This window comes from Carcharhinus amblyrhynchos, chromosome 2 (genome assembly GCF_965287045.1).
Source record: "Carcharhinus amblyrhynchos chromosome 2, sCarAmb.v2.hapA, whole genome shotgun sequence".
In the NCBI taxonomy this organism is placed as follows: Eukaryota; Metazoa; Chordata; class Chondrichthyes; order Carcharhiniformes; family Carcharhinidae; genus Carcharhinus; species Carcharhinus amblyrhynchos.
The window spans coordinates 114,504,111-114,518,825 of NC_137325.1; the positions used below are offsets into that span (position 1 = coordinate 114,504,111).

Consider the following 14,715-nt stretch of genomic DNA (forward strand, 5'->3'; position numbering starts at 1 on the left):
TTAGAAAATACATTCAACTGCCATTTACAACTTCTGGACAGCTGGTTTGCAAAATATTCTTCAGGAAACATATGGCAGTACAAATAATAGGAGAACATGAAATATATCTATGCTTATTGCATGTTTTCTAGTTTCATAAATGGATATATTTTTTAAAATGCATGGTGAACATTTACATAAATCTTGATAATAGAACAGCAGAATAATGCTCAAGATCATGAAGAATATAAGGGGTGTGTTCTAAATATATGATACAGCAGTGGCTTGACAATGCCTCGTGGCCCTGGCCCTTGGCGCAGGTTGGCACTGCCAGGTCAACACCATGGTCATGGAAACCTTGGCGGACACCAGTGGGAGCCTCGTGGATGAGTGAAGGGGATTCATTTGTGTGCAGTGGTGGCTGGGAGCAATAGAGAAGCAGGGGATGCTGGCAATGGCTGTAAAGAAAAATGGACAGCCCAATGGCACAGTGGTTAGCACTGTTGCTTCACACCTCTAAGGACCTGGGTTCGATTCACCATCCGTGTGGGGTTTGCATGTTCTCCCCATGTCTATGTGGGTTTCTTCCAGGTGCTCCAGTTTCCTCTCACGGTCCAAAAATGTGCAGGTTAGGTGCATTGGCCATGCTAAATTGCCTTTTGGTGTCTCAGGATGTGTAGGTAATTGGGATTAGCGGGGTGAAAATGTGACGTTAATGGGATAGGGCCTGGGCAGGATTGTTGTCAGTGCAAACCTGTGGGCAGAATAGCTTCTTGCTGCACTGTAGGGATTGTATGATTCTATTCAACAATATTCAAAGATATCCCCTTTAAACAAAATAGCATGAAATGAGTAGTCCCAGAGACACCATTGGTTTAGATAGTACTTCAAGGAACATTTTGAATGAGGTTAAGAGGGATCAGATTCAAGAAAGATTTACTTTGCATTCTTCCCGATGCTAACGACCCACTAATACCTTTAAGTGGACGCTGCACGCACCAAGTGTTACATTCTCCCAAACTGATGCAGAAATAATTGCCTTTGTTTTCTTCCTGCAGGTTGTTATACTCTACTTTGAGCCAAGCATATTCAGATGTATCCTTCTTCGATGGGTTCGTCTGCTTGGCTTTGCGATTGTTTACGGAACTGTAACTCTCAAGCTGTACAGGTATCATCTCCCTATTTTCTCAGTCTCCTTCACAGGTGCCCTTTCTGTACCAGGTATTGCTTTGCAGAGTAGTATGCAGGTTAAGAAATGAATTCATCAAAATTACTGTTGTTAAAGATTGTTTGCTGCTCTGCATTATATGCTCTTTCCATTTATGTAGTCTTGGTGCAAACATTTCCAACCAGAAGAAAAATTTGGCAAAATTTCCCTCATGCAGCCCGAGAAATTGCTCCCCATAATGTTAAGGAAATTATAGGCTAAGTGTAGGCAAGTTCACAATATGCATTTCTACAGATGAGGCTCTCCACCCAGGAGTTTGCAAATGTAACATTCACCCTTCTAAATCAATTTGGGGGCAGCACGGTAGCACAGTCTTAGCACTGCTGCTTCATAGCTCCAGGAACTTGGGTTCGATTTCCGGCTCGGGTCACTATCTGTGTGGAGTTTACACGTTCTCCTCGTGTCTGCGTGGGTTTCCTCCGGGTGTTCCGGTTTCCTCCCACAGTCCAAAGATGTGCAGGTTAGGTTGATTGGCCATGCTAAAATTGCCCCTTAATGTACTAGGATGCTTAGGTTAGAGGGTTTAGTGGGGAAAATATGTAGGGATATGGCGATAGGGCCTGGGTGGGATTGTGGTCGGTGCAGACTCGATGGGCCAAAGGGCCTCTTTCTGCACTGTAGGGTTCTATGATTCTAGGTGTCTTTATGCCATGCCTATGATTTTGTAATAAGTCAGTACTATATACTACAACATTTTTATTATTTGGCGTGCTCTGGGAATGTCGGTTAACAAAACTGCCGGTTAATGGGAAGTTCCATTACTCCGGATGCAAGAAAGGTTGCAGCCTTGTCCTCAGGGAGAGGGGAAGCTGACAGGGGCCCCAACACAGTGAGACATCACGTTTAAACCAACACAACCTGAGGCCAAAGTGACACCATGAGCTTCGTGATCTGGATATGCCGGCGTTGGACTGGGGTAAACACTGTAAAAAGTCAGACAACACCAGGTTTAAGTCCAAAATAAATCGGTTGGACTTAAACCTGGTGTTGTCAGACTTTTTACCATGAGCTTCAGACAGGTTTTTAACAAGATCGAGCTGTTAGTTCACTGACAATTGCTTTGAGTGTGCTTTGTTCATTGTCGTATGAGATTGAGCCAGCCTGTATTTACTGGATTTTAGAAGAATGAGAAAGCATCTAATTGAAATGTATAAATTTCTGACAGGATTGGACAAACTGGATGCAGGGATGTTGTTTTCTCTGGCTGGGGAGGTCTAGAGCAAGGGGTCACAGTCTCAGGATACAGGGTAGGCTATTAGCACTGCCCTAACACTGGGAATCAGCCTTCTCATCACCCTTCTCCTCCACTGAAGCAGAGCACAAATTTAACTTCTACTTCTGCCAGCAGCAGGGTTATTGGAGTTAGAACAATGTGGGTAATTTTGACTTTAGATAAAAGGGTGAAACAGGAGAAATCGGAGAAGCTGCCTGGACTGCATTGCCCAAGTTTCATTTTCATTAACTTCAATGGGCCCTCCCTGTTTGCCTGGATGCAGGAGCAGCCACAGGGTCACCCTCTAGAGTTCCTCTCCCACCCACCCTCCCAGAGTGGCCTGTCTGCCAAAGCTACATTTTGATTCAGATTTAATGAGATTTGAGAGAAGGTGCCTCTATTTTGAATTGCCCTCTCCCTTACGTTCCTATCAAGCCAGAGCACCACTTATTGGCTCCCCCGAGCTTTGAGAGCCTGCCTGCTGTCTATAATTGGATGGAAACCCCACCCTTTATTCAATTTGCTGCCTTTGGAAGAATCGGGGCCTCTGACTACTTGCTGAGCGGAGGTGGGGAGGGGATGCATGGGGGCGTAGGGGGTGATGTTTGTTGTTTGGGTTCTTTCCAACAGTCCCAACTTTTGTCTCCCCCACCCTCTTAAGGAAAAATCCTGCCAATATTTGGATAAAGGGCAGCACAGTGATTAGCATTGCAACTTCATAGTTCGATTCCTGGCTTGGGTCACTGTCTGTGCGGATTCTGCACATTCTCCCCATGTCTGCATGGGTTTCCTCCTGATGGTCCAGTCGGGAGTTACTTGATTTAAGTCAATATAGGTGACTCATTGTTATGTGAATAGTATGTTTCTCTGGGTGCTCCAGTTTCCTCCCACAGTCTGAAAGATGTGTTGATCGGTACATTGGCCATGCTAAATTCTCCCCCAGTGTATCCGAACAGTGCGAGAGTGTGGCGACTCAGGGATTTTCACAGTAACTTCATTGCAGTGTTAATGTAAGCCTACTTGTGACACTAACAAAATAATCTTTTTTTTGGTGAACAACAACCTCTTTATGATATTAATCAATTCATTGCAATGCTACCTTGTACTGTCCTGAGCTTTAAAAATAAGCAAGAATCTGACAAACTATAGACCTCAGATTACTAACTACTCATTGGTGAAATTAAAGAACCGTGACGACAATGCAACAGATTTCAAGATCCTACGTTGTCTCTTTGTAAACACTGAGTAGGTGAAATTAGTCTCAGGCTGCAATGGAAACTCAGTGATAGCAATGTGTCAGACCCCGTTATCTTCTGTAAATTCAATCAGTGTTTGTGTCTCAAAATGAGCAGCTTGTTTTACACTGCCGTCTGAAGCCAATTTCACCCCATTACAATCAGGAAACTTTGAACTGATTTCTGCCATTGTTTCAATAACCTACTACAGGGCACATAAAGTAGAGCCCAGTCATTCACATCAGCTCTTACTATCACCTGGTTTATCTTTGAATATTCTCTTAAATGCTGCTGCCTCACAGTGCCAAGGACCCAGGTTCGATTCCCGGCTTGGGTCACTGTCTGTGCAGAGTCCACACATTCTCCCCGTATCTGTGTGGGTTTCTCCGGGTGCTCCGGTTTCCTCCCACAGTCCAAAGATGTGCACATTAGGTGCATTGGCCATACTAAATTCTCCCTCAGTGTACCTGAACAGGCACAGAGTGTGGTGACTAGGGATTTTCACAGTAACGTCACTGCAGTGTTAATGTAAGCCTACTTGTGACATTAATAAATAAATAGACAGTAAGTTAAAGGCAGTGCGATTCAGAATTGCTGATAGTTTTTCAGGCAGGGTGTGTATTGGGATGCCTGAAACTGTGTCTAAAAGTCAGATCTGAAACACTCCCAGGTTCAAGTCCACCCAGCATTTAGAGTGAAAATGGTAAAATAGGGCCCATGGTGTACATTCACACCTATTTTTAAAAATGTAAATGACTCTTTGGAGATAAGCTAATGAGCTAATCTTCAATACCACAATAAGATTCTGTAACACCAGTGAGACAACAGATCATTTTAGATATGTAATGACATAGGATTAATGAATGACCTCATACTTAAAGGATCCTGTGGGAAAGAATAATCACAACATGATGAAACTTCACCTTCAGTTAGCAAATAAAAATCTTGTGTCAGAATGGGTGACTTAAAATTTCAATAAAAGCAATTACAAATGCATGAAATCAGAGTGGGTTAAAGTGAGCCGGAATAGATTTAAATGTTGGATAAGGGGTGGAGATGTTTTAAGGAAACACTCCTGGCACGGCTGCACAAACTCATATCCCTCATCTGGGAAAAAGGGAACATGCTGGGGGTCTCAGCGAAGCTCTGATTCCCAGCAGCCCTCACCACCACCATCTCTCTTCCTCTTGATCCCCATTCCCCTGTAAAATGCAATCCATGAACTTTACTGCACGGCAAATTCAGGAAGAGAGCCAGCACCAGTAACCACGGCACACAGCCTTTTTTGACTTAACAGAAGCTTCTGACTCTGTCAACTGCAAAACATCTGGATTATCTTCTTCAAACTTAGCTGCCCTCCTTCCTACCATCCTCCACCTATTCCACTGCAATATATAAGTTATGACCATCGCCAACAGAGCCACCACAAACCATGTTTCAATGTCAGCTGGGATCGAACAAGACTGGGTCATTGCAACAACCCTTTTCTCCATTTTCTTCATTGAATAACTGGACTATATCTCCAGCTTTGACACTTGCCTGACGAGATGGGGATATTTCCTCCAGAATCAGGACGTTTTACCATCGATAGCCAACCTTTCGAATGGGTCTTTTGGAAGACCTCCCTTTGAATCTGTGCCTAAGATGTCCAATCCCCACCAGGTCCGGCCCTGACCTCTCACTGCTCTCAGGGTCGCCCGTCCCAACTTCTAATCTAACCCGGCAAAGCGGAAGGAAAATAGAAAGATCCAATTTTAAAGATTCCGTGCACTCAACTTCCTGACGAAAATGCAGACCAAAATCTGCAAAGGGATAGGTTAAGGGAGTATGGATAAATTTGGCAAAAGGAATGCAATATGACAAAATGTGAAGTTGGAAGAATGCAAGTACACAATATAATTTAAATTGAGAAATTACAGAACACTGCAGCACAGATCTGAGAATCGTTATATATGGAACAAAAAAAAATAAAGTACAGCAAGTAACCATTGAATCCTTACAGTGCAGAAGGAGGCCATTAAGCTCATCGAGTCTGTACCTACTGTCCGACAGAGCATTTTACCCAGCAACACCCCCCACTCTACAGAGGGCGGAACAGAAAATTTGACTGATTGTTTAAAGGTCCGTTGACCTCAGGCCCCAATCTTGAGGCATACGTGGCTGGAAAACCCTGCCCCATGTTTCTTCTGAGGCTTGTGAACCACGATTGTGGGAGGAGCTGGCACGACTCAGTAATGGAGTCGGACAGATCAGGTGTTCAGGGTATGGGTTCACTAACCAAATCTTTATTCAGCACTGGTGATAATTGGTGAAGCTGCTGGAACAACAGAGGTTGAGGCAACCTGAGAGAAGTCTACAAGATTAAGAGGGGCATGGACAGAGTGGATATTCAGAAGCTTTTTCCCAGGGTGAAACAGTCAATTCCGAGGGGGCACAGGTTTAAGGTGTGAGGGGCAAGATTTAAAGAAGATGTACAAGGCAAGATTTTTACACAGAGGGTGGTGGGTGCCTGGAACTTGTTGCCGGGGGAGGTAGTGGAAGCGGATACGGTAGTGACTTTTAAGGGGCATCTGGACAAATACATGTTGTTGTTTGTCCATCATCATCAATAAAGACCTCAACACCATTAGTTATTTTGAGGCTGTATGCGGTGTGTCTGAAGATGACAGATCAGGCCAATTCAGGCATGGAATGTCCTGGCACATATTGGACAGACTTGTGTAGACACTGTAGTTGTTGTGCTGGTGGCTCTGGACTTGCGCAGCTCGCGCTTAAGTTGTGCCTCAGCAATACACCTTGCTTCATAAGCTTGACAGCCTTTGTGGATGAGGCAGGCCTGGTAGGGTGGTTTTGTGCCAGCGTTTCCCAGGTGATCGTGTCTATGTCAAACAACCTCAGGGAGGCCTTGAGTGTGTCTTTGAAATGTTTCTTCTGCCCTCCATGCGAGCATCTTCCAGCAGAGAGTTCCCCAAAAAGGAGCTGCTTGGGTATGCACTCGTCTGGCATACGGATGACATGACCTGCCCACCGGGTCTTGTCCTTTCGATGGTAGACTTGCTCTAGAGAGAATTTCAGTGTCTGGTACTTCATTTTGCCATCTGAGGCGTAATACCTTGTGAAGACAAGTCATGTGGAAATGATTGAGCTGTCTTGCATGCCTTCGATACACAGTCCACGTTTCGCAGGCATACAAGAGGGTAGTGAGTACCATGGCACTGTAGACTTTCAGTTTTGTTCTGAGCTGATTCCTTGACGTTCCCATACAGTGGAGCGCAGTCTACCTAAAGCAGAACTTGCCTTTGCTGTTCTGCTGTTAACTTCTGTATCAGTAGTCACTGCTTGGGAAAGGATGATGCCAAGATAGGTGTATGGAGGACAAATACATGAATAGGATGGGAATGAAGAGATATGGTCCCGGAAGGGTAAGGGGTTTTAGTTAAGTCGGACAATGTGGTCAGTGCAGGCTTAGAGGGCCAAAGGTCCTATTCCTGTGCTGTAATTTTCTTTGTTCTTTGGTAACAGGGATGGGAATCTCGCCATTTTTAAAAAGCTCTTGCGTTGTGAGGACTCAGTGAAAATCAGGGCCTGGGTCACAGTAATTCATGTGCCGCACGGGCTACAAAGTCAGTCTGATTATTCAACAGGATTTGAGTTAGAGCTTTGGCCAGAGGGATGGCTGTAGGGAGTTATTTGATTTAAGTCAGTGTGGGTGACTCATTGTTGTGTGAATAGCATGTTTTGTATAATTGGCGCAAATGATACACTATAGTGTTTGATGTAAGTGAATCGAATCATGATGGTTGCTTTTATCTTCATTTGCTGCTAAAATAAAACAGGGTTACAATTCCCACACAGCCCTGTCATTACACTGAGTGTTCTCTTTGTTTATTGAAGATATTGAAGGGTTCTGCATGCAAAAGACAGAGTTAGCTGAGCTAAGCTAACTTAGCTGAGCTAACTCTAGGCACATCCCAAAACGTGATGTTTTAACTGTGACACGCTGATCCCGTGCTTAACATTTTACTATGCAAGCATTTATTTGTTGTTGTCTTTCAATGATTTCGAAAATAGTTTTCAAGGTTAGAAATTGAGCGAACAGCAATTCTTTCAGGGTGCAGCAGGGCAAGGGGTCTGCAGATTAAAACAAGAATAATGATCTTCAGCACGGTGGAGCTATCTTTTGTGAAATTGGATTTAACACTGTTATACGTCCTTGTGCGACGTTCATAGAAACCCAAAATGCAGAGGGAGGCCATTCGGCCCATTGCGTCTGCACCAACCACAATCCCACCTCGGCCTTACCCCCACTACACCACACATTTATCCCACTAATCCCTCTAACCGATACATCCCAGGACACTAAGGATCAATTGAGCATGGCCGATTAACCTAACCCGCACATCTTTGGACTGTGGGAGGAAACCCACACAGATACAGGGAGAATGTGTAAACTCCACACAGCCAGTGCCTCAAGCCTGGAATTGAACCCACATCCTTGGAGCTATGAAACATCAGTGCTAACCACTGTGTTACGGTGCCACCCAGGAGGAGTATAATTCTATCAGTCGCTCTCTGTTTGAACAGTACAAGCTACCCCTCTGATGAAATAAAGAGAGCGTCAAAGTCAGGATTAATCACAGTCAATTGTTTGACTTCCGTTTGGATCTTTCTTCCTGACTTAGTGAAGATTTTAAATACAGTGCGACTCCCGGTTGCCTCAGGTTTTGGATCTTTTTTGGAAGTAGCTTGATTATTCATTCCTTCCAGCCTCACTGGCCAAGAGAACAAACACCAGTATTGATTCTGGGCCTCTGGGAAGTTGGTCTGAGTGAAGCGGCTTGGGATGGAAGGTTCTCCGATTTCTCCTTGCCCATTGCAAGGTCAGCATCCACTTTGTGCTGCGGTACAGCCGAATGATTGAGATTGGGAATTCACAGAGCAGGAAACATTTAAAGTTTTGGAAAGATCATTGGGGGGGGGTGCAATTTTCCCATCCCACTGCACTACCTTTGGAGGCCATTTCAGGGGCTCCCCACTGGGCACCACGGCCTCTGAAATTGGTGAAAAGCTGCATAAATTATTGTTAAATGCATTCCCATACAATTTAAATATCATTAATGGGCCTGGGACTGAAGTCTCCGGGCCTGCTAGTCTCTCCCCCCACCTCCCCCCTGCCCCCCCCCGCCCCCCCCCCCCCCCCCCCCCACCCCCACCGCCCACCCCACCCCACTGGCCAGGGGTGTTTCATTCCAGCAGGCTTCAGTACAGCTCCCTACTGCTGGCAGCCCTACCCTGCTGAGTGAAGGGGGGGTTAATCAAGGCCCCCCCAGAGATGCTAGTGGGGTTGCCTCCCGGCATTTCAACCTTGGCAGTGCCAGCCTGGGCCCCCGGCGCTGCCAAAGGGGCAAAGTGGCATTGTCTACTGGGCACAGGGCAGTGCCAAGGGGGCAGAGCCTAATGGGATAGGATCTGATCAGGGCAGGGCCTGAGGGGCAACCAGTGGGGGTGGGAGATCCCGCTGCCACTCCGCATTTGGCCTGAGTGATAGCGAGAGGAAAGCCAGCGATCAGGGCTGGCCATTGGGGTGGGGTGGGTCAGCAAGCTGAGGGGGTATTGTGGGAGGGGCCTGCCAGGAGGTCGAGGGGAGTAAGAGGAGATCAGGGTTGCGGGGAGTTAGAATGAAGCAAGCCCGGGCATGTATGGGGGTCTAGTGATCAGGCTGTTGTGGGGGGGGGGTGGTGTTGCATGGCCGTTGATGTGAGGGTCGTGGGGCTGGCCAGCAATCGAGCCGCCAGCGATCGGGAGGCCAGTAGTGGGGGCCACTGCACGTGTGCCGATATGCACTATGACAGATTGGTGCATGTGCGGTGGCCCACTCAGCACTATCCCTCAGCGCAGTAGGAATAGGCCTAACCCACTGATCTTTGGTTTGATTCACTCTGCTGTACACAGACAGTGGGGGATTCCTTCTGAAACTTCCGCTGAAAAAGAAAACAGCGATATTTAATCCAGTTTTTACACAAATTCAGCACTCAAAATTTTTTTTGGAAGAATTGACTCCTATTTATTTGTGTCACAAGTAGGCTTACGTTAACACTGCAATGAAGTTATTTTGAAAATCCCTTGGTCGCCACACTTTGGCGCCTGTTCGGGTACACCGAGGGTGAATTTGGCATGGCCAATGCACCCAACCAGCGCATCTTTCAGACGGTGGAAGGGAACCTGAGCACCCGGAGGAAACCCATGCAGACAGGGGGAGAATGTTCAGACTCCGTACAGACAGTGACATGGGGCTGGAACTGAACCCAGGTCCCTGGCGCTGTGAGACAGCAGTGCTAACCACTGTGTTTTGGGTGTGAAACTGAAAATTTACTGCATATGCGAACAAAATGAATTCTGAGCACATTTGCCTCACTTTGATTGATTTCATTACTTCCTCTACTTTTCTCAGGTTGAGAATTTGGCTGCATCTTTCTCAGACATAGGGCAGAGATGTGTACAGATGATGTCGGAGGTTTTGGCCACTGGCATACCCTAAAAAGAGGCAGCACAGGGGAAGACCTGACGAATCCTGTGCTCTCAGACACTTGACAGGCCTTCCCCCAGCATCATGGACCCTAGGTGTGGAATTCCTGCCTGTTGAAAGATGCCTGACAATCAGAGGCCAGTGGCTCTTTTGTACTCAGCAGCGCCAAAAGAAGTCTCACAACACCTGGTGTTGTGAGACTTCTTACTATATTTACCCCAATCCAATGCCGGCATCTCCACATCAGCAGCGCCACCAGGGAGTTGGTGGTCACTGTCAGTACCATAGCCATCCGGGTGGGCCTTCCCACCCTGGAGTGAATCAGAGTGGAGGCAGGAAGATGTCTGAGTGTCCCCCCCCACCTGCCATCCCCCTGCCCAATTAAATGCCTCTCCCCCAAGTCGAAAAACTCCACGAGGGAACATACAAGATTCTGCTCATAATTGAAAATGTTGCACTGACTCCTGCAGCTAAGCTTTTTATTAAATTAATTCAACATGTTCAGGCAAATGGAAACATGAATTGTGACAACTGTTTTATTTTTGTGAGAGAGGCAGTACACTCACGGCTCATTTGGGATAAAGAGCAGAATCACACTGGAATGCTACATAATTGGAGAAAAAGTAAAATCAGTTAAATTGAGCTGATTTGATGTGGAGAGATTTCTTTCACTATTTTCATCCTCTTTTATGAATCTGACCTGACTGCTAATGGGATTTGTTAAGTGAGCTAATGTGGATCAGAATGAGTGCTGATTCTCTCCATTCTTGCATTGCAGGGTTTTGAAGGTTTTCCTTTCTCGAACTGCACAACGCGTACCTTACATGACCAGCTGGAGAGTGGTGAGGATGTTGGGAATCATTCTGCTGATAGTCTGCTGGTTCCTAATCTCGTGGACATCTGCTGTGTGCGAGAATTTGGACAGGAATGTTTCACTGATTGTCCAGGGACAAACTGCAGATGGCCTGAAGTTTAATATGTGTCTGCTGGATCGCTGGGACTACATGATGGCCATTGGTAGGTATGAACCTGGTGACAAAGTACCCAGAAAGCATGCTGTATAACCACTTAATCTCTGGTTTGTGTGCATAATGTGTGTGTATCTGTGTTCGTCTGTGTGTGTGTGTATGTGTTTGTGTATATAGTCTGTGTGTGTATATTGTATGTGTGTGTGTATAATTGTATGTGCATATAGTGTGTGTGTACTATGTGTGTATGTGTATAGCGTGTATGTGTGTATATATAATATATATAATCTGTATGTATATGTATTATGTGTGTGTATAGTATATGTGTATGTGTGCGTATAATTGTGGGTGTGCATATAGTGTGTGTGTGTGTGTGTGTGTGTGTATAGTGTGTGCATAATGTGCGTGTGTGTATGTGTATAATGTATGTGTGTGTATAATGTGTGTGTCTGTGTGTGTGTGTATGGTGTCTGTGTGTGTGCACATGTGTATGTGTGCACAGATGCACGTGTGTGTGCGTCAGTAAATTTGTCCTTTTGGTGGAAATTATCCCAGTAATAAGAAATTCAGTTTCATTACTTAATTTTAAAAATTACTTGCTACAGCAGAGCTTTCAGTGATCTCAGCAGTGATCTCAAGATCATAAATATCCATCAAGAATAGAATGGAGACTCTTTGACTGGAGATGTATGATATTTGATCACATTAGTCTCCATTGCATTTAAATGATATTTCTCTTTACCGCACAAATTTCCATTATTATAGTAATGCTTCCATCTGCGACCCGATGCGTACTCTAAATGAACTAAACTCTTTAACTGAATTTGTCCTTGCACTTGGACAAGAAGACAGGGCTTTTAAAACAAAAACAGAAAATGCTGCAAGATCTCAACCCGGTCTGACAGCGTCCGTGAGGAGAGAATCGAGTCAACATTTTGAGTCTAGATGATCCTTCGCCAGAATTCAGGGGATAGGGGGTTCATTTGGTTTCCAGCCTAGGCTTTGGCTTCACTGAGTAGGCCCGTTAACCGAATGCCAAATGTCAGGGGCTCACTTACCCCAACCTGATGGGGGTTGGGGGGGTGGTGAGCGCAGGGCAAGAAAATAGAAGTGAGGCCTCCCGCCTCCCCCCATATTCCTGCCCCTGAGGAAGTTTCCCAGTGGCAAGCCAGGATGCGGATCAGCTGCTTCCAAGCTTAGGAGCGGACAGCCAATTAAGATACATAGGCCTAGTTTCTCATTCCTGGGTCAGGTGTGCAGAATTCCCCGGCTCCACAAACCCAATCTTTCAAAAATGGCGGCCAGCAGTTCCATCTTCCGTTGTGGAGCATGGGCTGGATTAGAGATTGGGGTCTGTTGCCTGAGGAATGAGTGTGGAGTTTGCCAGGAGGAGGGGCTGGCTGGGTGCTCTGAGCTCTGGAATTACTTTGTTGAACTTACTTTCTAAAAAATGATTAAAACAACAAACAACTATTCAACCCTCATCCCCACGCACTCCTCAAGCCCAATCCATAGCAACCTATGCCCCTCTACACATCGTTCCTGGCCTTTCATACTCCCCCTAGGTCCCCATGAACCTTTGTTGTCACGACATTCACTTAGTGCCAACTCATGCCAACCCATGCCCACCCCCATCCACCACTCTTTTCCCTTACTCCCTCTCTGCCAACTTCCCCGACCACAATCCCATTTCAGTGGAGGCAGCCGATGGTTTAAATGGCCAACTTCCCCTGTAAAACATGTATATGCAAACAGTGTCCTGACTGCACTACCACCCCCTTGAAAATAGGAAGTGCGTGTTCAGGAGCTGAATTTAGGATTTTCAGCCAATTCTACTATTTCCACTATGGGCAGCAATGCAGCACAATGGTGAGCATGGCTGCCTCACGGCGCCAGAGACCCAGGTTCGATTCTGGCCTTGGGGTGACTGTGTGGAGTTTGCACATTCTCCCCGTGTCTGCGTAGGTTTCCTTCAGGTGCTTCGATTTCCTCCCACAGTCCAAAGATGTGCAGATTAGGTGGATTGGCCATTGTAAATGTGTAGGGTTACAGGATTAGGGCAAGGGGTTGGCCTGGGTAAGTTATAGACTTGTTGCAGACTCAGTAAGCTGAATGGCCTCCTTCTGCATGGCGGGGATTCTGTGGCTGTATGGCGTTGTTCACAGCACAACAGAGAGCTTTTCCAATGTGGCGAAAATCTCAGCCTTAAGGTCTTAGGGGAGTTTTTTAGGCCCACTGACATTGGGTCACCAACAGAATTGCCCCTCATCACATGGTGAGGCTAACAGCTCAATGGAGGCAGCCTGTCTCACACGGACTGCAGGCTCCATGCCCCTTTGACTGGGTCGCAGGAAGGGAAGACTATCCCAGCTGCCCAACAAGTATTACGGAAGCACTTTCCCCTCTATTCCACAAGTCTTAATGCCTTCCCGGCTCTGCATTATGAATGTAATTTTATAGCTCTGAGGTACCTTCATAGTCCTCAGCCTGCCTCAACAGCAGAGGCCTCTCCAGTTGGGACTGCCGAGGATCCAGAGCGCCCAGCTCTCTGGCAGCATTGAGAAGCCAGACAGTGAGATTGGGGACAGCCAGGTAGGAGGCTACATGCCTCCAGGAATATTGCACTACTGATCTCGCTGCTCAGAAGGATGGGCTTGAATATCCATTTGGTCTTTATGTCAGGGTTCCAAAGTCCAGAGAACATCAACAGCTGATGCTCACAGGTTTCAAAATGCTTCTCCTTCTTGAGCCTTGTTCCAGTTTCACTTTAATAAGGGATGAATTTCCCTGGGTGTTTGTCCACTCATCTGCTGTAAGTAGCCTCAGCTGGGGAATCCTACAAACTGGAAAAACCACGTAAGCTGCCAAACCTGCAGTGTAAGCTCAGGGAACCCCAGCAGAATTGCAGCCCCTTCACCCCAGGATAATTTGAGCTGTGCCTGCAAGTTTTGACTCAAACATCAAGCGAACGCACTGACTTGTAACAAGATAGGAATCACTGGAACTCACTCATGAGTATTAATTCCAACAGTGAAGAAAGGGTTCACTTCAGGTTAGTGCTGTGATTTGCAGCTCACTGATCTGCGGTGCCTAATTAGTTTAATGTTATGTTAGTGCACAATATAAAGGGCTGCTTAAAGCTCATAGACCTTACTCAAGAAATACATGAAGGATATACACACTATATCTATACTAACAATCAATGGAAGATGAGAAATAAATTATTCTTTTGCTAAGGTATAGTAAAGGTTATTGGAAATTAATTTGCTTCTGCCTGATCTCCGACCCACCCTCCGCTGCCTCCTCCCTCCCCCCCCGCCGCGCCCCACCTCCCCCCCCGCGCCCCATCTCCCACTACAAAGCTTCCGATCCAATCCTTCAGCCTGCAGTTTCCCTCCTCCCCCATTCCCCCAGCCCATGTCCCCAGTGTAGATTTAGCTGCTATTGTGACCTTCACTGACCAGCTCCCCACTCGGCCTGTGGCCCAGCTTTACTTTCAGGCTGAACTCTGCATAAGGAACCACAGTTAAAACTCCACAAAATGTGGTGGAATCCCCAGTCGAAGG

General features: G+C 46.3%; 1 protein-coding gene across 1 annotated transcript in view; it reads left to right on the plus strand.

Annotated features, from left to right (window-relative positions):
• The window catches only part of gpr158a (G protein-coupled receptor 158a), a 454,718-nt gene that overhangs the window by 356,888 nt on the left and 83,115 nt on the right, over positions 1–14,715 (plus strand). The window contains exons 6-7 of the mRNA XM_080211391.1: positions 1,038–1,147; positions 10,960–11,198. Coding sequence (XP_080067517.1) covers positions 1,038–1,147; positions 10,960–11,198 — 349 coding nt within the window. The remainder of the gene's footprint in view (positions 1–1,037; positions 1,148–10,959; positions 11,199–14,715) is intronic.